General features: G+C 40.5%; 1 protein-coding gene across 5 annotated transcripts in view; it reads right to left on the reverse strand.

The window, feature by feature from the left end:
* Nucleotides 1-7570: 7570 nt before the first annotated feature.
* NDUFAF5 (NADH:ubiquinone oxidoreductase complex assembly factor 5) overlaps nt 7571-25569 on the reverse strand; it is a 32958-nt gene continuing 14959 nt past the window's right edge. For 2 of the 5 annotated variants that reach the window (XM_055265653.2, XM_063633988.1), the window contains 5 exons: nt 23431-23628; nt 15902-15962; nt 8253-8336; nt 7842-7924; nt 7571-7681 (listed from right to left, as the gene is read on the reverse strand). In XM_055265653.2, coding sequence (XP_055121628.1) covers nt 7589-7681; nt 7842-7924; nt 8253-8336; nt 15902-15962; nt 23431-23628 — 519 coding nt within the window. In that variant the 3' untranslated portion in view covers nt 7571-7588. Of the gene's footprint in view, nt 7682-7841; nt 7925-8252; nt 8348-10298; nt 10397-15901; nt 15963-18832; nt 23295-23430; nt 23629-25569 lie in introns of those variants that run through there. The other 3 variants (XR_008654528.2, XR_008654527.2, XM_063633987.1) reach the window with 3 other exon arrangements.

Genomic DNA, 25569 nt, shown 5'->3' on the forward strand with positions numbered 1-25569 from the left:
CAGACAACGCATCTCAGATTCTCGTTCCTTCTCCTGGGACACTCTAAAAATGCCTCTTTTAGCTTGGGTCCTACCATTTCTCGGACCCCTCTTAGGCATAGCGGCCTTGTGTATTCTCCTCCCCTGCCTAATAAAGTTCATACAACAACGTATCTCCTCCTTATCTAACCAGACGTTTAACTAGCCTCTCATTAGGCACTACCAACTCCTAGCAACCGAGGAAGACTACCAGGACTCCCGTATCTATGGCCTCCGACTCCAGGACCTGTAATTTCTTAGATTTCCTCCAGGCCCTCCAAGAAGATATGTGGCTCATAGCAGATCCTTCCCTGCCATACGGATGGCTCGCGTCCATAGATGACCTCTACTTACAAGGGACATTTTAGACTTCACATCCCGGTAAGTGTTCACCTTCAGCGCCGTCTTCTTTGGCCTCCTGCTGTTGCTCTGCCCCTACGGTCCTCCAATATCCGTTCCCCACGACGCCCCCGTTCAGCAGGAAGTAGCCAGACGAACAGCGACGCCCACCTCCCCACTTCTTAAAAAACAAAAAAGGGAAGAATGTTAGGTAACAGGAGCACCCTAATGGCGCTGGTTCCAGGTTCTTCTTCCTCCCCAACACAGGCCCGCCAAAAGGAGCCAATCAGAGGTCACGCCTTCCCGCCTCAGCCTAGACCCAGCCCCTCAGCCAACCAGCGACCCCCACGCAACGTCCCTAGGCATAAAAGACGGAGGCTGCAGCGCCCTCGCTCTTTTTCTTCTTCCGCTTCGGCTCTCCCTCGGACTCCTCCAATAAAGATCTCTTGACTGCAAAAAAAAAAAAAAACAAAAAAAATAAAAAAACCAAAAAAAAAACAAATGGGGACAATAGTACTAATATCTCATAGGGAACTGAGGATGAAATTTGAATTGAGAATGGATATCTAAGGCTTAGGACACTGCCTGGTGAGAGCATAGTAAGGGAGCCTTCAAGAGGGCTTTACCAATCCGTAACCACTGTGTGCAGGTTAAAAGAAGCCTCCTTTGTGGAGAACCATGAGTGTGCAGCTGGCTCCTCAGGAAATCACATGCACAGCCTGACTGGGTTAGACTGCAGTACTTTCCTATTTCTTCACTTGGTCCTCCAGAGTGCTGCCACCTGGAGCCTGAGCATTTCCTGTTCTGCAGCCAGGACTTGTCACCTAGACAAGTAACTGGGAACTTTGTGCAAAACTAAGGGACACTTCTCAAATGCTGAATGCTTGGTGCCTGTGAGAAAATGTCATCTTCCATGGAAAATATCGAAGGCTATCCATGCTGGACATATAAGGGTCTGGGGCCCTCCTTTGTGACCCAGAAACTTAAAATGAAAATGCATTCTTTGGCGAGGCACAGTGGCTCACGCCTGTAATCCCAGCACTTTGGGAGGCCAAGGCGGGCAGATCACCTGAGGTCAGGAATTTGAAACCAGCCTGGCCAATGTGGTGAAACCATCTCTACTAAAAATATAAAAATTAGCCAGGCGTGGTGATGCAGGCCTGTAATCCCAGCTACTTGGGAGGCTGAGGCAGGAGAATCACTTGAAGAGGTTGCAGTGAGCTGAGATGGCACCACCGCACTCCAGCCTGGGCGAGAGAGCAAGACTCTGTCTCAAACAACAACAAAATGCATTATTGAGCTGGGAATCGTGGCACATGCCTGTAAGCCCAGCTCCTTGGGAGCTTAAGCCCAGGAGTAAAAACAAAAACAAAAAAACCCAAAAAACCCCAGCAGGCTGACTCACTTTTTAAAGATTAAGGGACCCAAAGTAAATAATGCTGTGCTTCCTTCTTAAATCTTATCCTCAGGTGAAGTCAAAGTTTACTTTGAAGGGAAAATAAGTCCCGAAAGGTCAACAGAGAGTCTGAGAAACTGTAAAGATGGGAGGGCTTCCTGTCTACTTTGCCTTGGGACCCAGGTTCTGGGGTCAGGCTGAAAAGCTCCTCTGAGATCATCCTGTCCAATGGCTCGCAACCATTTCCCACCTCTGACATGAGCTCCCTGTGGCTGTGACTCTCAACCAAGGAGAGAAAGGTGGAAGTGTTGTTTAAAAAGCTCTTCAGGAACGTGAAAGGCAGGCTGGTAGCCTCCTTTGAGACTCGCCAATTAGCAAACCTGTAATTTTACAGATGAAGATCTTGAGGTCAGAGAGATGGAGTCTGCCCCAGCATTAGGAACAAACAGGACCAGCACTAAACCCAGACCACCTGACTCCCAGTCCCTGACCTTTGACTTCCATAGTTTTTTATCGCAGACTGGCAAGTCTTTCTTTGGAATTCTCCTCTTCGCAATCTCCCACTCACAATCTGAGCACACTCTGAGCACAAAAACAGTACACCTGGTAAGTGCTCCTGATATTCTACCACCAGACCTGTTCTGACAGAACTAGCAACGGGCATCCTGGCCGCACGTGTGATTCCTGAATGAAGAGTCTAGACACTGGCTGGGTTACAATCGCCACTTTCAAAGTGCAGGCAATTTACTTTTGCCTGGTTTTAGCAGTGACTAACAATGTAGGATCAAGTCAGGCTTTAGAGAGTCCTTGTTATTTCCACATCCTTGTACTCATTTGTGAGCCTGGTAACAAGTATGCAGTGTCAACAGTCCATCCTAATGAGCTGTCGCAACTCAACAGCCAGGGCAGAAGGGAACTGGCTGAAGAACCTGTGTGCAGTTGTGTAGCTCACTGAATTCTCACAGTCTTCCCAAATTCTCTGATTTCATTTGGAAATTAGCCCATTGAGGCTTCCAAAAAATTTATCCTAATATTCCCAGGAAAGAAAATTTGAGGCCTACTAAAGTTAACTTGGGAAGTTAGTTCTATTTCAAGATATCATGGAATCAAACCTCCAGGCAAGAGCATTTCAGGTCTGGTGTTCTCTGAGAACAAAAGTAATAGTTTATGTTAATTTTACCTAATTATAAATAAGGGGGCTGTTTTATACTGAAAACAACAACTCAGAATACCTTGCTCACCCTAATACACCTCCTGAAGACAGTGTATCATGTATCAGTTATCTATTGCTGTGTAACAAATTACTCTAAAACACAGTTGCTTAAACCACAAACATTTATCATCTGTTTCTGTAGATAAGATATTTGAGAGCGGCTTAGCTAGGTGGTTCTGGCTCAGGGTCTCTCATGAGGTTGTGGTCAATGCATTGGCTGGGACCACAGTCATCTGAAGTTTGGGCCTGGAGAATTGCATCCAAGATGTCTCCCTCACATGGCTTTTGGCTGGAGGCCTCTGCTCCTCACTTCTAGGTCTTCTCCATGGAGTTGAGTGGCCTTACAGTATGGCTGCTGGCTTTCCCTAGAGTGACTGATCCAAGAGAGAGTAAGGAGGATGCAATGCCTTTTATTACCTAGTCTCAGAAGTGACACACCATTTATTTGTTGGAAGGGAATCACTAAACTCAGCCTGTACTTAGAGGGGATTGAAGTGTCCTGTCTTAAAGAGAAGCATATCAAAAATTTGTGGATAGATTTTAAAACCACCACAGATGGCAAAGCATTATTTTCTTATTTGTTAACAGTAACTTACCAGTGTTCACCCCACCTTCTAATATTTTCAAATTAATGTTTTTTAAACCAGCATGGTAAAGTATCTGTCATGTATTCAGGTAGAGAATTAAAATATACCAATATCTGAAAAGGCAAGTCTGCTTATGATAAATTTCCTGAAGATTAATTTCACATCATTAACCACAACCCCTCCCCCAAAAAGCTCAAAATATTTCTTAAGCAAGAGAGGCTAATGGTTAACTTACAAAGGAACAGAATAATCACTGCATCAACTATCTTTCTTTTTTCCAAATATCTACTAATATTCACTTCTTTCCTTCACAGAAGCCAATCCATAGTAAAACTTTAATTCCACTCCTACTTAAGGAATACATAATCAATATAAAAATTGTACTTTTTTTTTTTCTTTTTTGAGACGAGGGTCTTGCTGTTGCCCAGGCTGGAGTGCAGTGGTGCAACAGCTTGCTTGCTGCAGCCTTGACCTCCTGGGCTCGAGCAATACTCCCACCTCAGCCTTCTGAGTAGCTGGGACCACAGGCTTGTGCCACCATGCCTGGCTAATTTTTTTTTTTAATTTGTAGACAGGGTTTCATCACGTTGCCCAAGCTGGTCTCAAACTCCTGGGCTCAGGCAATCCTTCTGCCTCAGCTTCCCAAAGTGTTGAGATCACAGGTGTGAGCCACTGCACTCGGCCAAAAAACTGTACACGTCTTTAATGCAGGTCATACTGTAATTGCTTCCACCTAGTGGATGAAAATGGTACTAAAAGAGTTTGAAAAAATACATAAACTTCCCTCATAGGTACTTCATGACTTACACACTTCTCTAATTTTTTACAATCATATCACATATTTGATGTATATAGGTAGCTTACATCTCAATAAATCCTACAAGTTCTTCCTATAAAGCAAAAACTCTTTTATAGATATACATTTTCATATTTACTGCCACCTTTGGAATTCTTCACGCCAACAACCTGGAATATTGCTAAGAACCAGGAAATAAGCCAAACAGTCTCCTGGCAGCCAACAGGTGTCACAGTGTGCACATACTAGAGCCCTGTCAGACTGACAACTATAAAAGCAGAGAATAGTTGGATGCCTGGCACATGAAACTCAACGAAGCTCTGTTAAAGGAACCAATAAAGTTCATGCATTTTATTCCAAAGCAGTCTTTCTCCTAGAACCTAGTTCCTCTTTCCTACCGTAATACACAAGTCCTAGAAATCTTTCAGTATGAATTCTAATCTTATAGCTAAACAGAGAAGAAATGACTCAAGAAAGTTCATTTTGTTCAAGGTGTTGAGATTGACAACTGACAGCAAATAAGACAAGTGCTGGAAAAGACACAAAACCAACCACAGCATTCTTGGGGCCAGTCTGGGAACATGCAGTATAGACAACTTGAGTTTATAATATCTGTGGGGTTATCAAGAAATGGTTATTGGCTAGGCATGGTGGCTCATGCCTGTAATCTCAACACTTTGGGAAGCCGAGGTGGGTGGATCACGAGGTCAAGAGATCGAGAGCATCCTGGCCAACATGGTGAAACCCCGTCTTTTTGTAATTTTGTAAAAATACAAAAATTAGCCAGCGTGGTGGCACATGCCTGTAGTCCCAGCTACTCGGGAAGCTGAGGCAGGGAGAATTGCTTGAACCCAGGAAGCGGAGGTTGCAGTGAGCCAAGATTGCGCCACACTGTACTCTAGCCTGGAGACAGAGCGAGACTCTGTCTCAAAAAAAAAAAAAAAAAAAAAAAAACCCAACAAAAAAGATGATTATCATATACCACGTAAGAACGTAACATTTATGAAAAATTTTTGAAAAAGACTTTTAAAAAGTTTCATTGCTTAAAAGGATGAGCTCTTAATCATTTGGAAAATGTGGTTATTCAGAAAAATCAGTTTCCTGAGGGCTCCAAACAATAAAAGCTTAATAGCACACTTCCAGCAGATTTAACTACAAAAATAATTTCATTACTGTTATACACACTAAGTGTTTTCACTACAATCACTCACATTAAACAATAAGGGTCCTCAATTAGCTGTGTTTTATTTACTTATTTTTTTAAACAAATGGAGCTTTTTTTGGGATAGCCAGGGTACAGTAATCCTTAGCTCCACCCCACCATCCACATATAATTCCGTTGACATTAAATAAGCAAAAGTAATATTCCTGCTTGGAAAATTCAAATTTTACAGGAAGTTTAAAAACTGAAAAGTACAAGTCTCCCTCCTAGTTTCTATACCCCTGACAGACATTCAAACAGAATGACACAGACACACCCAGTTCCTCGGTCCCCTTCCTCAGCAACGGCCACTTAACACTTTGAGATGTGTTCTTCAAAAACAAGTATTAGTGCACAAAAACACATGTCCTTTTGGAAATACAGACCCCTGGAATTTACCCATTCCTCTATCATCAGTTTGCACTTTAAAACACAGGGTTTTTGGTGGATTTTTCTTAAGATGAGGTCTCCTCTTTTGCCCAGGTTGGAGTGCCGTGGCACAGACAGCTCACTGCAGCCTTGAACTCCTGCCTGCCTCAGCCTCCCAAGTAGCTGGGACTATAGGCATGCGCCATTGCAACTGACTAGCACAGTTTGTTTTTTGTTGTTGTTCTCTCTCTTCAAGTTCTGAAAATTAAGCCAAAAAAAAAGAACAAACCCAAAAAATAAAATGCCAAATTCTACTTCACAGGTTTACTTTGTGTTAAAACAAAAAAGGTACCAAGTGTATCCCAGTTTCAAATATCGATGATTTTTCCAACTGAAGGGAACAATAATTTCTTTTTCTCCTACAAATCTTGGTTTTTAACTATAATTTAGTTTTTCAAAGGGCAAGTTTGTTATATAATCAGTTCAAAATGTAACTGAATATCTACTATGTGTAAAGCACCATGTGCTGTGTACAGGCTAACACACAGCTCCAACCCATGGAGAGCTTGCTGCTAATACAGTAAGGGAGGGAAGGAAGGCGGAAGAGAGACTGAGAGTAGACAGAAGGAAATGCTATTACAGATCACTGAAGGCTGAAGATGAGGCTGGGGCAGTGCCCAGGTTAAATGGAAAAGACAGCAAACAGCTAACTGGAAACAACACACTTAGCGCTCACTCCTGCTTGCTTCTCAGCCTTCTCTCTGCTTCCTCTACGTTTTTCTCACCTATCCTAAGCTGTCTGAGCTTGATTATTTCCAAATGATTTTGAACCCTCCTCGACAACAACAGGACTGTGAACTTGGATTAGGATAATAGTGCTTAAGCCCTGAAATTACAAAGGAAAGCCTAACAATAAACTCATGACTGCACAGAGACTGTTACATGTGATTCTGTTATTCTTTAAAATGTTTTCTTCTTCCCTAAGGTAGGGTGGGGTGTAAAACCATGGTGGTCCCACCCACACCATGCAGATAAAAAAGAAATAAGGTTAAATTCAGATGCTTTAAAAAAAAGAGTTGAGGAGGGATTTAATAAAGATACATGCTCTTCTAAATTCTAAAACCACATAACTCTGGAGAAGGTGCATATTCATCTGTTCCTCTTCAAGGCAAAGAAAACAGAACGACAAATACAATTCTGGCTTAAGTACCTTACAATAGTAATTACAAAAAGTCTGTGTCTTCAATCTAAATGAGCCAGAACTCTAAAGAACCGACAAACTTGTTCCTCCTCTCATCTCCATGGCTGTGGTCCTCTCACAGAAGTAACAAAAGATCAAAGCAGGAGAAAAAAGGTACAAAAGGTCAGCATGAGTAATATTTTCCCAGGCATTTACATATGTAAACATTATTTGCAAATATTTTAGGGAAATATTTTCTTTGCTTTTAGGCTGAATCTACAAAGACACTCAGCAGTATCCTTATGAAAACAGAAACAATATGAAACTGAAATGGTTACTATAGATGTGATATTAGGTTTTCCTAATTATATGAAAAGTCTAGTAGTAAATAGCTTAGAGTGCTTCTTGCTTCAAAATATAATAATTTTACATGTGAAAGCTATCCATTTCTGATGAAAATTCTGGACAACATTAACATTGAATAAATATTTATTGTGATTTTTTCCCCTGTGGCATAAGGTTGTTTATTTTTCCTAGCTCTCCAAATGACACAGTTGCGGAACCTCTTTCAGCTGGTCTTGCCTGAAAATAATAAAGATTAAAGATATTAGAAATAGATAGATAATACACAGACCCAATTAAAGCCCTTAATGCTGTCTTACATTACCCCTTCCCCCAAGTTAATAAACAATAATCTGAACACGAACCCACTAAGAAAAGTGATCCATCATAGTAACGTTACCTGTGACTCATGATATTTCCATCCTATCATGTAATAGATCTGATATGTGGCGGGTACTGAACCATCTTCATTTCTGTACATTTCTAAAAAGACAATAACGGTTAAAGTCTGAAAAAATGCAAGTAGGAAAAAATTTCTGCTCAATAAAGGTCATGTTCTTCAAAAAGAAGTGGGTACAAGGATACTTGTAAGATTCTGAGAACACCTTACATGAAAAATTCTTAATACTGAGGGTAAGGAAATAGTAAAGGCTGTCTGGAAAAAGCTACAGGATCTGTGTTTTGAGAGGAAGGACAAGAAGTCTGAGGGAGCCTTACTGGGAATGGAAAATGCATTGGCCATGTGAAGGGAATCAACATGATACAGCACAAGTGCCTTGGTGAGGCGGGTGAAAGAGTGGTTGCCCCTTACCTCTGTACACCGCCGCAGCTGCCAGCATTGTGTCTCGATGCAGCAGGGCTTTTCTATTCCAAGAACAGTTACTCTCACCCATACCTACAAATACACTACAGGTAGTTTGAGATAATACAGCAAACACCTTGAACAGCTCAATACCACAGACTTAATCCCATCTCATCTAACAGTGTACCTGTCCTCATTCTCTAAGGGTCATGTAAACCTAAATCTCATTTCACTTTCAGATTATAACTAGGTTTCTCAGTGACTCTAAAGCGAAACCACTTGAAACTTTTTGAATATTAAGACAGGCAAGTGAAATTTCAGGAGGCAGCTCCACAATGCTTTACCTGCCAGCAATGGTCTAAAGTAAGCCCGCTGGGCAAAAGCCAGGTGACTGCCACCCCAGGTGAGTTGTCAGCAGTTGGCAAGAACTTTACCAAGGATATCACATCTCATGCTTTTAGCCGCTCTTTGGAGGAGGACAGGTCAGTGCAACAATGCCTCACTCCTAAGCCATAATGCAAGTATGACTGTGAAACTTGGAAGATGGCTTTGAAACTCATTAGATAGTACCAAAGCTACTATGTGTTCTCAGATTTAAAATATTTTACTTATTTTTACTAATCACACATTAGGAAAGAATTATGTGCATCCTTTTAGAGGCACTTCTCTTAATGTTTTAAAATTTTTAGACTTCCTTCCTTCAAGTTGATGGTGAAAAGCTAAGTTAAGCATTATTCTATTGTTCATTTAAGATTAATGTTGTATATTTGATTTTTCTTTATACAAATACTTAAATTTACTTTGAGCACATTTTAAGCCAGTCTGCAAAATTAAAAGAATTTCAGAAATAAAAATCCTTCATATGTATTCTCTAGATTAAACTTTACTACATGATCAAATGTTAGTTTCTTAGTTTTTTCTACTTTCACAAATCAAGAAATGAATAAACTTACCAATGTCAGTATTCTTTCACAGTTTAAAAGTAATAATCTACCACATTTTCAACGGTCTTATTAGAAACAATCAACAAATGAGCTGCACCTAAACCTTTTTCTTCTCTTTAATCTCAAAAGATTTCTACTATTCTCTAAAATAATGAATCTCTGCTACTAAAATCCTGTAAGTGTAACAGCCCCAATTCATGAAGATTGACAGACACAAACTAGTAGGTTAATTACCATCAAGAAAAAGGTGGATCATATTCTTAGTGTCATGAAGCAGCTGGATGACCTTGGGCCAATCATCTGTGGTCTTTAAAGTGACCAGACTAGATGCTCTGTAATGGCTTCTAGTGCTCACATTTTAACCATATCATGTGACCAGAGGTAAACTGGGTCTCATATTGGAGGAGTCTGTTGGTCAGGTATGGTGCTTTCATTTCTGCTCAACTTCTCGCTGCTATGGCTTAATTATGCATTAGTTATGGACAACACCAGTAGAAAAGAGATTTAATTTTTTAGACATAAACATGTGATGCACTAGAAATTCTAAAATGCCTTCTAAACAATCAGTATTAGGATATACTAATTAAGATTAGTAAGCATAACACTCTCTGAAGGTCTGACCTACATCAGCCATACAGAAATTCAAGAGCACTACTGCAGAGCACAGGGGGTAACTGCGCAGCACTCCAACCTTCCCTCACAAGCCACTCACACTGCCACACTGAAACTCCCTTCTTGCGGAAGCAGTGTGAGGGTGGTGGAAAGAATCTGGACTTTGGGATCACACTCCCAGTTTTAACTCTTATATAACCTGTGGCAAAGTCATTCAACCTCTATCAAATTCCAGTTTTGCCATCTACAAAAGAGTAACACCTCCTAATGCATGATGGGGGACCTCTGCTGAAGACCACCTGGGAAAAACTGAAACTTTGGGACTTCCGACTCGCCCTGGGCTTTGAGATAACAGAAAAATCTGGCTAGTAGGTTAACTGTTTAAGACTCTCACAGTGTTTATAAGGTGAAGTTCAAGTGCTTATCAAAAATAAACCTAATTTATTACGGTTTACTAAAAACAATACTGAGTATTGTTTAAAAAAATAACTGAACTTACCTTAAGACCACTGTGAAAGCCTTGAAAATTTCTCATGCATTCATCAGCTGATATGCAGCTTGTTTTGTAAAATCAGGTCAACATTCTGGACTTTTTTTCTGTGAATTAATAATAGCAGCTTAAATGAGACACAACACAACCATTAAGAAAAAAAATATACCACAAATGTAAAATACCAGAAACAAATTTGGAAGTAACATGATCTTCTAGTCAGCAGAGTAGCACACCTGAAAGTCTCCCACGGTCTCCCTGCCTCCATCATCCCCTGACTATGCTTCTTCCCATCTCATCTGCCTCTGACTTTTTCCAAGGCAGAATGGCTAAGATTTCAGCATACAAATCAGGCTGTTCGACTAGGTTTAAATCCTGGCTCTACCACTCACTAATTACATCATCTGGGACAAGTTACTTAACTTCTGCCTGGGTTTCCTCATACATTAAAAAAAAACAAACAAACAGATTAACCATGTTAGCTCTAGTCTTCCCTTCCTCATAAACTATGCCTCATAAACAATGCTGGAAGGTGAGCTTTCTAACACACACAAATCTATCTCATTTTCTCTCCTCTATGTAAAATTCTTCCAAGACATTACAATGCTAACCTGAAAAAAATCTAGAAGCCTCTGATCCTATTCATTTCCCATCATCTCCCCGTTCTACATACTCAAGGAATACTGGATTATGGTACCATTCCTTAATCAGGAGAGTGAAAGATGAGCACATCCTATTTTACCTCCATGTGGATGCAATGTTAGCTCCCCTAAACCTCAACCCACCTTTCATTCTCCGGGCAAACTCATTTTCGTTTAGGTGCTGCCTCTTTTGCAAAAGCATTCCTGACCCCCTAAGCAGATTTAGGGCCTTTTCCTCCTATGTTTCTCCTTGTACTTTATTATAAATGATTTCATTTTACAGTTGAATGTATGAGTCTGTCTCTATCTTTGTGTTCTTCTTCTCTAGTACAATATAAGCTCCCTGAGATCAGGAACTATGTATTTCCACCATTGGCTCAGTGGTTGGCACATGGGTAGATGCTCAATAAACGCTAAGTGAAGGTATATAAAACCAACCTGTCAATGATTACATCTATTTTGTTAAATATCATTTTATAAGTGTAAATAATTCCTCTGAATATTCCTAATGATAAGATGTATCAAAAAATAAGACATCTGATTTCTGTAACAGGCTACAGTTAAGAAAAAGAAGCACTAGGAAAGCATCTGAAAGTATTAGGCCATAGTTCTGAAAATATATGGTCTATTTAAAACCTTTAGGAGACTCACACCTGTAATCCCAGCACTTTGGGAGGCCAAGGTGGGTGGATCACCTGAGGTCAGGAGTTTGAGACCAGCCTGGCCAACATGGTGAAACCCTGTCTCTACTAAAAATACAAACATTAGCCAGGAGTGGCGGCACATGCCTGTAATCCCAGCTACTTGGGAGGCTGAAGCAGGAGAATTACTTGAACCCAGGAGGCAGAGGTTGCAGTGAGCCAAGATCGTGCCACTGCACTCTAGCCTAGGCGACAGAGTGAGACTCCATCTGAAAAACAAACAAACAAGAAACCTTTAGGAAAAGAGGGGGTTATCAATTTGGAAGGAGCACAAGGCTACCTTCTGGGAGACTGAAAATGTTCAATATTTTGTTCAGGATGGTGGTTAAAATACAAGCAGCTGTACCTTTAAGATTAATACATTTCGCTGAATATACATGTTAACCTGAATTTAAAGAACCACATACATATCAAATACGCAGTATAGGACTCTGAATTCAAATTGTAACTACAGATTCAGTGTGACCATGGACAAGACACTTAACTTCTCGATGCCTCAATTTGCTCACCGGTAAAATTAGGGTATTAGAAAAACATCAGAGAATTGTACTAAGCACAGAGTTAAGTGCTGTTCATATGTTGAAATCAGTGGGAAGTAACCTTTTCCAACGGATAGGTCTAATTTCTAGTATTTTTCTCTTTTCTTTCTTGAAATGAATCATGAACACAGATTCTACAGCAGAACAAAAATAAATGCTGTATTTGAATAATATTTTTATCATTAGAGCCCAGGTGATAAATCATCAGCCCACCATCATCTCTCAAGCCTTTGGATAAAGTGGCTCCTTGATTACATCAGGTTAAGTCCTTGGGGTAGTGCTGGGGAAGGGGTAAGTGTGACTTATTACTGATCCTCTGTCATCTTGGCCATGTATGCTATAGGCTGCCAATCCCTCTATTAATGAATGAAAACTGACGACAACGGTAAGATTTCAGCTATGCATCTTTCCGTTTGCAGAGTGACAGAAGCTCCAGACTCAGAGGAGGCTGCACGATAGGTCAAATGAACCTTGTTACAGATGGGCAACACAAGAAGGAACAGGGTCAGTTCAGACAGTGCCAGGGCAGAGCCAAGAAGCATGAATTTGGCAGCTAATTCTGCCACTTGACAGGCAACTGTTCTCTTCGGCCCTAATTTTTCTCACTCGTAACTTAAGGAAGCAAGTACAACAATGCTCACAAGATTATAAATCTGTAAGTAAAGACTAGATACTTATTTGTACAATCCTCTTTCTTTAAATCATCTTACAATTTTTCAGGATCCAGATGAAGGCTCGCCTAGGTAAGTGTAGTTCTAGATTCACAGAACATACCTCTAACCCCTCTAGCTTCCCCCATTCATCGAAACTAGTTTTGATGTTAGTCTATATATATATAAAAGAACCACCTCACAAATTCCCACAAAGGAGGCAAGTTGAAGCTCTCTTTTGAGGAAATTGCTTCTCCAGCATCCCTTTCAAGTTTATTTTTGCATATCTAACCTCTCTCAGAGTTTGGTCTGTGTCCTTCTTACTCCTTAAAGCCTCTTCCAGGCCATTACTTCCCTACCCTATTAAACACCTTCACCCTGCTGAGGCCCCACACCAGAAGGCTGTAATCTCCTCCTAACTCCTGCTTGCTGTCTGACATCAGGCTAGTCACTCCCCTCATTCACTGAAAGGTTTGGCACTTGGCTCAGTTTTCCTCTACACTCCCAGTACTGCCACCATCCTGGGTAACTTCATGTTAATAATCAGCAAGTTAATATTTTAAAATCTCATCTCTAATCAACCACTCCATCACACCACCTCTGCCTTGATATCTGAGACACGTCCCAGACCGTTATCACTTGTAACTGCTTTACTTCCAAAATCAACAAACATCTCATTTTCTGACCATACCCTCCTGTCCCTCCAGTGTGTTCAGGAACTTCAACCATGACCATTCCCTGACCGCATTGGAATCACCTGTGCACAGCTCCTCTTCTTCCTCCCAATTTATCAGCTCACTCTTTCTTGTTCCCACTTCCCTTTTCTTCCAGCTAAGATTCTTTAACCTATTATTTCAATTATACTCCTAGAATTATCTTTTACCTTTGTCTTTTTGTCATTTTTAACTAGCAAACCCCCAACCCAAACTAATTCAACTATCCGATTTTTGTGCCTGGTCCTGAGTTGCCACCTCCTGTTGATGGTCAGTTCACCTTCTCATTCCCTATAATGACTATTTCAAATGGTTCCATTCACTTCTCAAAACTCTGACCCTTTCATTCTTAGCATATATTGCTTCCAGTTTGATAAAAAAAAATAGACCCACAAGATGGGAACTTCTTGTTTTCAAACATAAACACCTACATCCTTTGGTGCTACCTCTTCTCCCTTCCTGCTATAACTTTGCCTCTCCCCTTACCAAGGTCAACCCCTCCACTGGCCTTTGTATTGCACCCTTCCCACCTTCTCAGACACCTGTCATCATCAATTATCTTTTCTCTCTCTTCTAGAGTCATCTCTTCTAGGAAAGCACTTAGATTCTTTTAGTCAGCAATTAAATAAATTCAAGTCTTAGAAAAAAAAAAAAACCTCATCTCAACTTCTATTCCTCTCTTCTCTTCTGACACCTGTAACCTTTCCATCCTTCACCTCTTCTTCACCACCAGATTTCTTGAAAGAACAGCACATTATCTGCTATCTCCAGTTCCTCACTTTCCACTTACTCCTCAACCTACTCCTCTTCTACTCTCCTCACTCCAACAAAAGAGCTCTCACCGGGGTCACCAATAACCTTCTTGTTCCTAAATCTAGTGGACTTCCTTTTCAGTTCATCGTTTGCTTTTAATGCTGCTAAGTGCTCCCTTTGTTTTGAAACATTCTTTCTTTCCTTTGGTTCAGGCAATTCTACACTTTTCTGGTGTTTTTCCGCAACACCTTGCTGGCTACTCCTTCTCAGTCTCCTTGTAGGCTCAGACGTCGTCTACCCACCTGCTAAAGCCTCAGTACCAAGCCACTTTGTCTGCTCACTCCATGTTCTCATCCTAGGCAAATGCTTTGAAGGCCACCTATTCACAACTGACTCCCAACTTTGTAACCAAGCCAGTAGCTTCCTCTGAGCTACCTACCCACATACTCAACTGCCTACTTGACATAACCTCTTAGGTATTTCAAAACCACTTCAAACCCAATGTATCCAAATGTAAACTCAAGGGCTGTACCTACCCACACCTGGTATTCTTCTATTGTTTCCTCTATCAATGAAGGACACCATCTCTCTATGTGAGCTAGAAACTCAACAATTAAGCTTCAAATGTCTTTCTCCTTCATCTGCCCACAGCCAATCCACCAGCAGGAACTGCAAAATTTACCTCCTAAACATCTCTGGGATGAATCTGCTTCTCTTCATCTCCATTGCCACCACCTTAGTACAAACTACCATCACCTCTCAGCAAGCTTTACTGAAATTAATCTCGTGACTAGTTTATCTGCCAATCTACTCTTTTCAAAATCCAAGTCTGATACTGTTACCTCTCTAAGATGCCTCAAGGGGCATTTTAAGATAAGGGCAAACAATTTTAACAAGGCCTATAAAGTACTTCTGCATTTGATCTGTGACTCACGTTGACCCACCAAGTTCATCACTTAACTCTCTCCTTCTTACTCCCTGAACACCAGCCAAAATGCTCTTCTTTCAGGTCTTGCTATGTTCATTCTCACAGGAGGGCCTTTGCATATGCTGTTCTCCTTGCCTCAGATTCACTTGCCTACTCTGTCTACCCAGTTAATTCATCTCCATTTTTTCTAGAGCACAGCTCAATTGCTACTTCCTCAGATAAGACTTCTTTTTGAGTCTCCCAGACTGGGACACTTCCTCCTGACAAAACTCTACTTCTAAACCAACCCAACTACCTTCCTTCTTGAGCCTGTATCTCAGCTGCCAAGTGTGGCTGAAGGAAGTCACCAATGTGTTCCATCATCCTCAAGTGCACTCTTCAAAAGAAAGTCCCGCCATCTTTTTACAAACAGCCGTAGCACTATATGCCTCTACTTCATAGCACTGACCATAATTCTAATTTAACACTTATCTCTGTGACAGCTGCCTGGTGCCTGCCTCCTCCATTTTATATCAGAAGCTCCATGAAGACAGTCTGCTTTCTCCTCAACAATGGATCCCTAGTGCTTTGCCCAGTGCCTGCCAAAGAGCTGGCTCTCAAAATGTTTCTCTCAAATGGAGTCTAAAAATTCTTTTTTTTTGGCCTACCTTTCCCAATGGAGTCTAAAAATTCTTTAAAGTGCCTTACCTTGTAAATCTTCCATCAATTCAAACATTCCAGGATAGTTAACTTGAATTTCATCAGTGTCCTATTTAAAAAGAAAAAGAAATATTCATTTGACATTCATGATACAAAATTCCAGATTTAAAAAGAGGCCGCAGAGATTACCCAGACCAATCTCCCATGCTAAGCAAAAAATATTTACAATATTCTTCACAGATGTCATCTGGCTTATGTTTGATTTATGAAAGTCTCTAATTGCTGATTAAATATCCTCCATTGTGACAGAAATCATCCTAAAACTCCATCATTGGTTCTAGTTCTCTCCTTGGGAACCACACAGAATAAGAGTATTCTGTACCCTACAAACCATCGCCCTCTCCTCCAAGTCTTTGAAAACATTCAGGACACAAAAATCTGTAGATCCTTACATGTTCTGACTACATGTCCCTGGACAGTGTCAATATCAATCTTTCTTAAAATGGGGCACCAAGAATCAAAATATTTCATTCTACATCTAGTAATGCAGCCAATAGGCTTGTTTAGGAAATGAGCACATTGCTGATACATGTGGAGTTTGTTTCTCAAATGAACAATTGGGTAATGACTTCCTCTTCTTTTTGAAGCCTGATACAGGACTTTACTGCTGGTACAGTGGCAGAGACCACTGATGCTCTCCAAACATCCAGGTGCTCCTTGACACTTCCCAATCTCAAACACATATTTCTTTTGCCCAAAGAAAGGAGGGGCAAGACAGTTAAGAGTTAGAGCCTTTTCCAGGCCATCTCTTTTGCTGTGGTGATCTTATAGAACACAGGGCCAGATGGCACAGCTACAAGACGGAGATGGGCTATCCCACCAGCATGCAGCTGTGATGTGATAAAATTTTATTGTGTTAGGCACTAAAAGTAGGGGTTTGTTCTTATTGGAAACTAGCCTAAAAGAAATCATTTTTTTTTTTTTTAGATGGATTCTTGCTGTGTTGTCCAGGCTGGAGTGCAGTGGCGTACTCTTCGCTCACTGCAGCCTCCGTGTCCTGGGCTCAAGCGATTCTTGTGCCTCAGCCTCCCGAGTAGCTGGGATTACAGGCGCCCGCCACCACACCCAGCTAATTTTTTTTTGTATTTTTAGTAGAGACGGGCTTTCACTGTGTTAGCCAGGCTGGTCTCGATCTCCTGACCTCGTGATCCACCAGCCTCAACCTCCCAAAGTGCTGGGATTCCAAGCGTGGGCCATGGCACCTGGCTGGAAACTAGCCTAAAATAAATCTAAATATCATTAATAGAGGACTGGTTAAACAAATTAAAGAATATGTATTCTATAAAATACTGTACAGTTCTCAAAAAATAAGGTAGATACATGTCTAGGAAAAAAATCTCCAAGATATGTTATTGACTGGAAAAAAAAAGCAAGAGTGCATTTAATATTATATAAGTAAGTTTAAATGACATAAGTGTATTCTATGGGTCTATGAAAAAAAATGGAACTGAAACAATGTCTAAGACACAGCTAACAAATCTTTGGGGAAAGGGACCAGGGTTTGAGAAGTTAGGAGGAGGGACAGGCACGATGGCTCATGCCTATAATCCCAGCACTTTGGGAGGCCGAGGCAGGCAGATCATGAGGTCAGGAGATCGAGACCATTCTGGCTAACATGGTGAAACGCCATCTCTACTAAAAATACAAAAAATTAGCCAGGTGTGGTGGTTGGCGCCTGCAGTCCCAGCTACTCGGGAACCTGAGGCAGCATAATCGCTTGAACTCAGGAGGCAGAGATGCAGTTAGCCGAGATCACGACACGGCACTCCAACCTGGGCAAAAGAATGAGACTCCATCTCAAAAAAAAGAAAAAAAAAAAAAAAAAAAAAATAGCTGGGTGTGATGGCACATGCCTCTGGTCCTAGCTATTTCGGAGGCAGAGGCATGAGAATCCCTTGAACCTGGGAGGCAGAGGTTGCAGTAAGCAGAGATCTCGCCACTGCACTCTAGCCTGGGCAACAGAGGGAGAAATCAGGAGGAGGAGACTTCGTTTCACTTTACACCCCACTGTATCATTCTCTCTATATATACATTATTCTTCTTTTGAAAAAACATGGCCGGGCGCGGTGGCTCACGCTTGTAATCCCAGCACTTTGGGAGGCCGAGGCGGGCGGATCACGAGGTCAGGAGATCGAGACCACAGTGAAACCCCGTCTCTACTAAAAATACAAAAAAAAAAAAAATTAGCTGGGCGTGGTGGCGGGCGCCTGTAGTCCCAGCTACTCGGAGAGGCTGAGGCAGGAGAATGGCGGAAACCCGGGAGGCGGAGCTTGCCGTGAGCAGAGATTGCGCCACTGCACTCCAGCCTGGGCGACAGAGCGAGACTCTGTCTCAAAAAAAAAAAAAAAAAAAAAAAAAGAAAAAACATACACGTGTATCAGGTTGTGTATGCTTTTTAATGAGACCTCTAGGTAGTGAGGCCACGAACATTCATCATCCATATACTTTTCCATATTAACAAGCTATTTTTAAGAGGAGATCCTAAGATTAAAAACAAAATTCTTTCCAGGCTGTTATCTAGCCATTAAGCAATATCCTTTGAAAACAATTCTTCAGTGAAACCAACTAAAAGCACTATCTCCACCTCAATCAAAAGAATGCCACAACAGCTTTGTTGAAGGCCTTATTTAAATTAAAAGGGGACCATATCTGCACCATTTTTTTATTTTTTATTTTTGAGACGGAGTCTGATTTTGCCACCCAGCGCCCAAGCTGGAGTGCAGTGGTGCGATCTCGGCTCACTGCAACCTCCGCCTCCCAGGTTCAAGCTATTCTACTGCCTCAGCCTCCCAAGTAGCTGGGACTACAGGCACGTGCCACCATGCCTAGCTAATTTTTTTGTATTTTCAGTAGAGATGGGGTTTCACTGTGTTAGTCAAGATGGTCTCGATCTCCTGACCTCGTGATCTGCCTGCCTTGGCCTCCCAAAGTGTTAGGATTAGAGGCGTGAGCCACCGTGCCAGGCCTTGCACCATTCTCTTAAAGTACCAGTCTGGTAGTTCAATTCTAAAAAGGAAATCAGCTTTACTTAGAATGCTCATTCTCTGAAAATAATTCATTAAGATGAAAATACAACATTAAGATCTAAATACAACTATATGATACTAATTTGACTCGATTTCACTTTAAAAATAAAAATCCATTGTAGCGTAAAAGTAATATATCTAATGTATGCAACATAAACCTGTATAGCTGATTATACAAAAGCTTTTTTGGATGGGAATTTTTAGAAAATGAATTAGAACACATATTGTTATTGTTTTTTTGGAGACAGGATCCTGCTCTGTCACACAGGCTGGAGTGCAGTGGTGAGATCATGGTTCACTGCAGCCTCAACGTCCCAGGCTCAATCCTTCCACCTCAGCCTCCCAAGTAGCTGGGACTACAGGCAGGCCCAGCTAATTAAAAAATTTTTTTTTGTAGAGATGGGGTCTCCCTATGTTGCCCAGGCTGGTCTTGAAATCCCAGGCTGAAGTGATTCTCCGACCTAGGCCTCCCAAAGTGCTGAGATTATGGGAGTGAACAACTGTGCCTGGCCAGGACACAATATTAACACAGCACTTCAGAAACAAAACTGTATACATGCCTCACAGGATAAATGTAATGATTCAAGAAGACATTCTTATAACTTTCTTATTAAATCAGCAACTCTCTAACTGTATAAACTAGATTCTACACCAATATTTTTATATTATATTAAAGTGTGAGTCATTAGGCTCATTTTTAGAGAATATGGATAGTATTCTGAATTATATTTCCCAATTAATAGAAATGTAGGCTTTTAAACATTTTAACATCAGGTTAAACATTTTTAGTAGAAATCTTTCTAAAACTCATTCTTTATAACCACAGAAAACCATGTGTAGTTCACATAATTTAACTTTCTTCTGGTGATTAGCAGAAATCCCATTTTTTTTCCTAGTGGGCAATAACTTTTGAGTCCTATAATATTGCTGACTAACCTGTATGACCTCATATAAATTTTTTAACATCACCTCATGAAAATGTGCACCACATGTCTCCACACCATCCCAGCCCTACACCTCCTATACTTTTTAGAGGCTTTACATTCCCAGAGATTCTTTTTTCATCTCAATAATAGGTTGGTGACACAGCAATATAGGAGACGATTCTCAAGAGGGTAGACTGTAAAGGAAATTTTTTCCATATTATAAGTAAAATACATATTATCGAAAAGGCTTTAAATCACTGGTTCCTAATCTATTTTTAGTTATATTAGCTCTCTCAAGATCTGATGAAAACCATGGGTACTTTCTTCCATTTATGAACACCACCACCACCAGTTTTGTGTACAACATCCCAGTGTTATTGAACTGTCTAAAGTTTACCAACAGGCCTGCTATAAACCCAAAAACACCACGCAGGGATTTCTGTTTTGTTCACTGCTATATTTGAAGTACCTAGTATAGTGCCGGACACATAGAAGGTACTCAGTAAATGTTTGTTGCAAGACTGAATACATAAATGAATTTGTATAGAAGGATATTCACTGCAGCATTGCTACTATTGGCAAAAAATCAGAACAAACCTAAAGGTCATTCACAGGTAAATAGTTAAGTAAAACTGGGGTACATTCATACTAGGAAATAATATATAGAAATTAAGAAGGAGTGCAAATATATCCATACCAATTTAGAAAACTATTAACAGTATATTAGAAATACATATACTGTTAATAAAAAAAGTTTCAGAGATGTATGAATACATATGACTACATATAGTAAAGTAGTTATTGTTAAAAAAAAAAAAAGTCTGGAAGGTTACACACTAAACTGATAATAGTAGCTACCTCTAGGACAGTAGTTCTCCAGCTGTGGTTTGGAGAGTCCTGGGGTCCCTAGGACTTTTTGGGGGTCCACAAAGCCAAAATTATTTTCATAATAATACTAAGATACTATTTGGCTTTTTACCTCTTATTCTACAATGGATTATTTTAGAGGCGACGTGGCATGACACATGGTATAGCGAGAGACTTGAATGCAGAAACAGACATGAGAATCTAGCTCTGTTACTAAGATGCACATTAACTGGCAAAAATGTGAAGCAATGTCATTCTTCCCTTTCAATTATTTTTGTTTTAGAAAATATGGCCAGGTGCAGCGGCTCACGCCTGTAATCCCAGCACTTTGGGAGGCTGAGGTGGGTGGCTCACTTGAGGTCAAGAGTTTGAGACCAGACTGGCCAACATGGTGAAACCCCATCTCTAATAAAAATACAAAAATTAATGGGGCTTGGTGGCATGTGCCTGTAATCCCAGCTGCTCGGGAGGCTGAGGCACGGGCATCACTTGAACCTGGGAGGCAGAGGTTGTGGTGGGCCAAGATCGTGCCATGGGTGGCAGAGTGAAACTGTCTCCAAAAAAAAAAAAAATGAAAAGAAAATATAGTTATTTTTTATTAAAAAGGGTCATTTATGTTAACAAGTAATAGGTATATTATTGTTAGCTTTAAATGAATACTAAAACAAATTCAGTTTTAATGTCTAATATAGTGAATACTGACAGATGTTAATTCACTATACAAAAGCCCTCTAAAAGTTTCTTAATAATTTTTCAGCGCGTAGTGGGGTCCTGAGACCAAAATTTTGAGAACTCTTACTCTCAAGAGAGAGCTAAGCATTTTTAGGATTAAGGGGGAATAATAGACTTTTGCTTTATCTGTATAGCTTAATAGTTACAACCAAAATATATTGGTGTTACTTATACAATTACAAATATAAATACAATGATCCTTCAGTGTATAATTGCCTGTATTAATAGTGTTTATTTTCATTACAAAGTAGAGCACTCATGTGAAGCAGTTTTCCGCTTTCTAGCCGTGCAACCTCTCAGAATGCAGTTTCTATGGACTCAGGCCATTTAAAAGTTAACAAAAGGTCAACACTAGTCACAGGTGTGAAGCCTTCGGGGTTCTCTTCAGTTCCCAGCTTAGTCCTCCAGCCTGTTAATTCTTCCCTCCCTGGAGGCTCCTTTCCAACATCAGGGGCCCTGCTTGCCCATGCCCCTTGCTTCTATCAAAACAAGGAAGGATATGACACAATCTATTTTTGGTCAGTTGATTTCATGAATATATTCACACAAAATCATGCCAAACAGCTATTTTAGTGTTTAAGCTTATCATCTCTAATTATGTAGCGAGATGCTTTCTTCATCAAGAAATTCCTATTTCCACTAATCAGGTTTAGGGATGTTTAGATTAGGCCTGAGGGGTTTGGAAATTCATAATAAGTCTACTGGACTGATCTCTGAAGACAGTAATGACATCCTTTAGAAAAATTGTTAGTGGAGGGAGGAAGAAGAGGGCAATCATTCTCTCCAGATGGCTGTCTCTTGGAAGCCTAGTTCTAGCAAAACGCTAGGAGTAGAGTGATGGGGAAAGAGGAAGGCAGGAGCTAATGTAAGCTGAGCATCTACCATGGTCCTGGTACTTCACACCCTTTATCTCTTTAAATACTAATAGCCACCTGAGGTGAGTAACATTTGCTTTTTTTTTTTTTTTTTTTTGAGATGGGAGTTTCACTCTTGTTGTCCAGGATGGAGTGCAATGGTGGGATCTCAGCTCACTGCAACCTCTGCCTCCCGGGTTCAAGCAATTCTCCTGCCTCAGCCTCCTGAGTAGCTGGGATTACAGGCATGCACCACCACGATTCGCTGATTTTTTGTATTTTTAATAGAGATGGGGTTTCACTATGTTGGCCAAGTTGGTTTCAAACGCCTGATCTCAGATGATCCACTTGCCTTGGCTTCCCAAAGTGCTGGGATTACAGGCGTGAGCCACCGCACCCAGCCACACATTTGCATTTTTAAAAGAAATAAATGCTCAAAAAGGTAAGTTACTCAAATTTCCCTATCTAGTAAAGAAATAGGGTAAGGATCCAAGTTACTCCTGTTGGAGAACAAAGTCCTACTGTCCTACCCCGTCACTGTACCATGCTGACTTCATGCTTATTACTCACTGACTGCCTACGGGTCTTCTTTCGAGATTTCTCTCGCCCTAATGGAGTAAAGCACCCTGTCCTACCTTCTTTAGCCTTGATCTCACCCTAGGCCTCGAGAACACACATTCTGTCATTTCTGCTTCATATGGCACTGTTTGGGGATAGTTACTGGTGGTAATATTACATGTTCCCCTACTTATCCCCTTTTCTTCCTATCGTCTGGAATACTCTAAGGCCCTTTTTATACCTAATACTGGATTTGAAGATTCTAACGGAGTTGTATGTTTAGAAATTTGTCTTGTTAACTATGATACATTTTTTGAGCTACTTTTTTAGGTAACAAACAGTAAAAAATTATACATTTCTACCTTGTGTCAATTAAGATGTGTTATACAAACTAAACATTGTCAATCAGAGCTTTTCCCTTAAAAAAAAAGAAAAAAAAGGGGAGAGAAAGAGTGCCATGAAACCATGAACACATACAGTTTTCTATCTTTAAAATGAAAAGAAGTTCTTTCTTGAACTGTGTAAGTAATGGGTTAATCAAACTTGATAGTTACCACAGTCAGAGTATTAAAGCCAGCTCTCCCAAGCAGATGTCCCAGGTCATTGACAGCAGTGAAAGGAGAAATGTGTGGAGAAAATCCTCCTTCCCTTTCCGTTTCCGCTAACTGTAAGGAACACCGAAGTTCATAGAGTGTGTCGCCTCCAAACATTGCACCAATAAACACTCCATCTGGTTTTAAAATATAATGAATCTGTAACAAACACAAGAAAACAAAATGATTCAAATTTTTACATATATAAATGTTAAAAAATAAATATATAGTGTCTAAATTAACATTTTATGACAACCATTCTTATTCTGCCAAATTAATAATCACATAATTTAACAAATAACATCTAATGCAACCAACTGTCAGAAAATCATGATGCACAATATACTTGGAAAGATAACTATACATTCACTAATATTAATGCCTATAAAAATATGTTGTATGTTTTCAAGTTTTCAAATAGGTATACAACTTAGTTTTATAATCAGAAAAATGCTGAAAGAGAAAAAAAAATTTAATTGGGGTAGGCTGCAAAAATCACAAACCTCTGAAATGTCGTTTTCTAACAACTTTCATCAAGATAGGGAGTCTATTTCCCCTCCCCTTGAATCTTGGCTGGCCTTGTGACTCGCTTTGGCCAAAAGAATGCAGTGGAAGTGACAGTGTGCCAGTTCCACGTCTGGGTCTCAAATGTGTTGCATGCTTCCACCTGCTCTCTTGGAGCCCAGCCCAGCCACGATGTGTGAACAAGCCTGAACTAGCCTAGTGGAGGAGGAGAGATGTAGAGCAGAGATCAGCCAGCTGTGTGCACCGAGGCCCTCCAAACCAGCTAGCTCCCAGACGATCTGGCAGCTGATCAGACACATGGATGAGCCAAGCCAGACCCAGATTTCCTAACCAAATCTAGCCCCAACTGCCAACCCATAAAATCCTGGGCTACATAGTTGTTGTTTTAAGCCATCAAGTTGGGGTGCCTTATTATGCAGAAAAAGCTACAGAGAAATCATTATGATTTACAGCATTAACCTAGTAACATATTAGTTTTCTTTAAAGAGAAGTAATCAATTTATTTTCCAGCTTTAAAACAAAACCAATTTCTAATTAGTAACTTAAGGAAAATAATGGCCAGAGAGAATTCCAGAATCACAGATTTTGCTCACTCTCAGACTACAAGCTGTAACTAGTGAGATTGACTATTCTCAGCAATGAGGACCATTACAGGAAAAGGTAGATTCTGAAGTAAACCAGAATCCAAATCAGAGTAGGCTCTTCTAATAAAAGTACTGTCTTAAATTTATATCTAATATATCATGAAGCAATTAAAAGCAGTATTAAGTAAATAATTTGTAAAAGCTTGGTTCCTTCCCTTCTTCACCTTTAGTGTTGCTTCCTCCTCTTGTCATTAAACTCTACTAAACCAAATACCTAAGACTTAGTCCTCAGAATTCTGCAGCCTCCCCTTTCCCTCAGACGGCTTATCAACTTCCATGATTTCACAATGACCACTTTCCAATCTCTGACTTCAGCTTGGCCATCTTCTCAGAAGTCTGAAGTCATCTTCAACTGCCTATTCCCTGGACATTTGTCTCTCAGCAACCTGCTCCCTCCAACCCCTACAAGGAAAACATCTATCTATCAAATCAGTTCCCCTTTCCAACTGCCATATTTCTATTGCCATTTTCTATTCCCTTTATCTGATCGTTAACATTCTTTCTCCTACTTTTACTAATCCAGACTCAAAAACTTGAAAGTGAGCTTTGCCTCCTCCCTTTGATCTTCAGATCTAATCAGTCACCAAACTGTTGATTCTTTCTTTGTAGAGTCCTAAATACTCTTCCTTTTAACTCCTACCATTACCACCTAGGTTTAGTTTATCTCATTCTTGGACCACTTAAACAGTCTACCTTCAATTTAACCAACTGCTCCAGGCATCAGTTTCTTTTTTTTTTTTTTTTTGAGACAGAGTCTCACTCTGTCGCCTAGGCTGGAGTACAATGGCGTGATCTCAGCTCACTGCAACCTCCGCCTCCCGTGTTCAAGAGAATCTCCTGCCTCAGCCTCCCAAGTAGCTGGGATTACAAGCACCTGCCACCACGCCTGGCTAATTTTCGTATTTTTAGTAGAGGTGGGGTTTCACCATGT

Source organism: Symphalangus syndactylus, chromosome 24, assembly GCF_028878055.3.
Source record: "Symphalangus syndactylus isolate Jambi chromosome 24, NHGRI_mSymSyn1-v2.1_pri, whole genome shotgun sequence".
Taxonomy (NCBI): Eukaryota; Metazoa; Chordata; class Mammalia; order Primates; family Hylobatidae; genus Symphalangus; species Symphalangus syndactylus.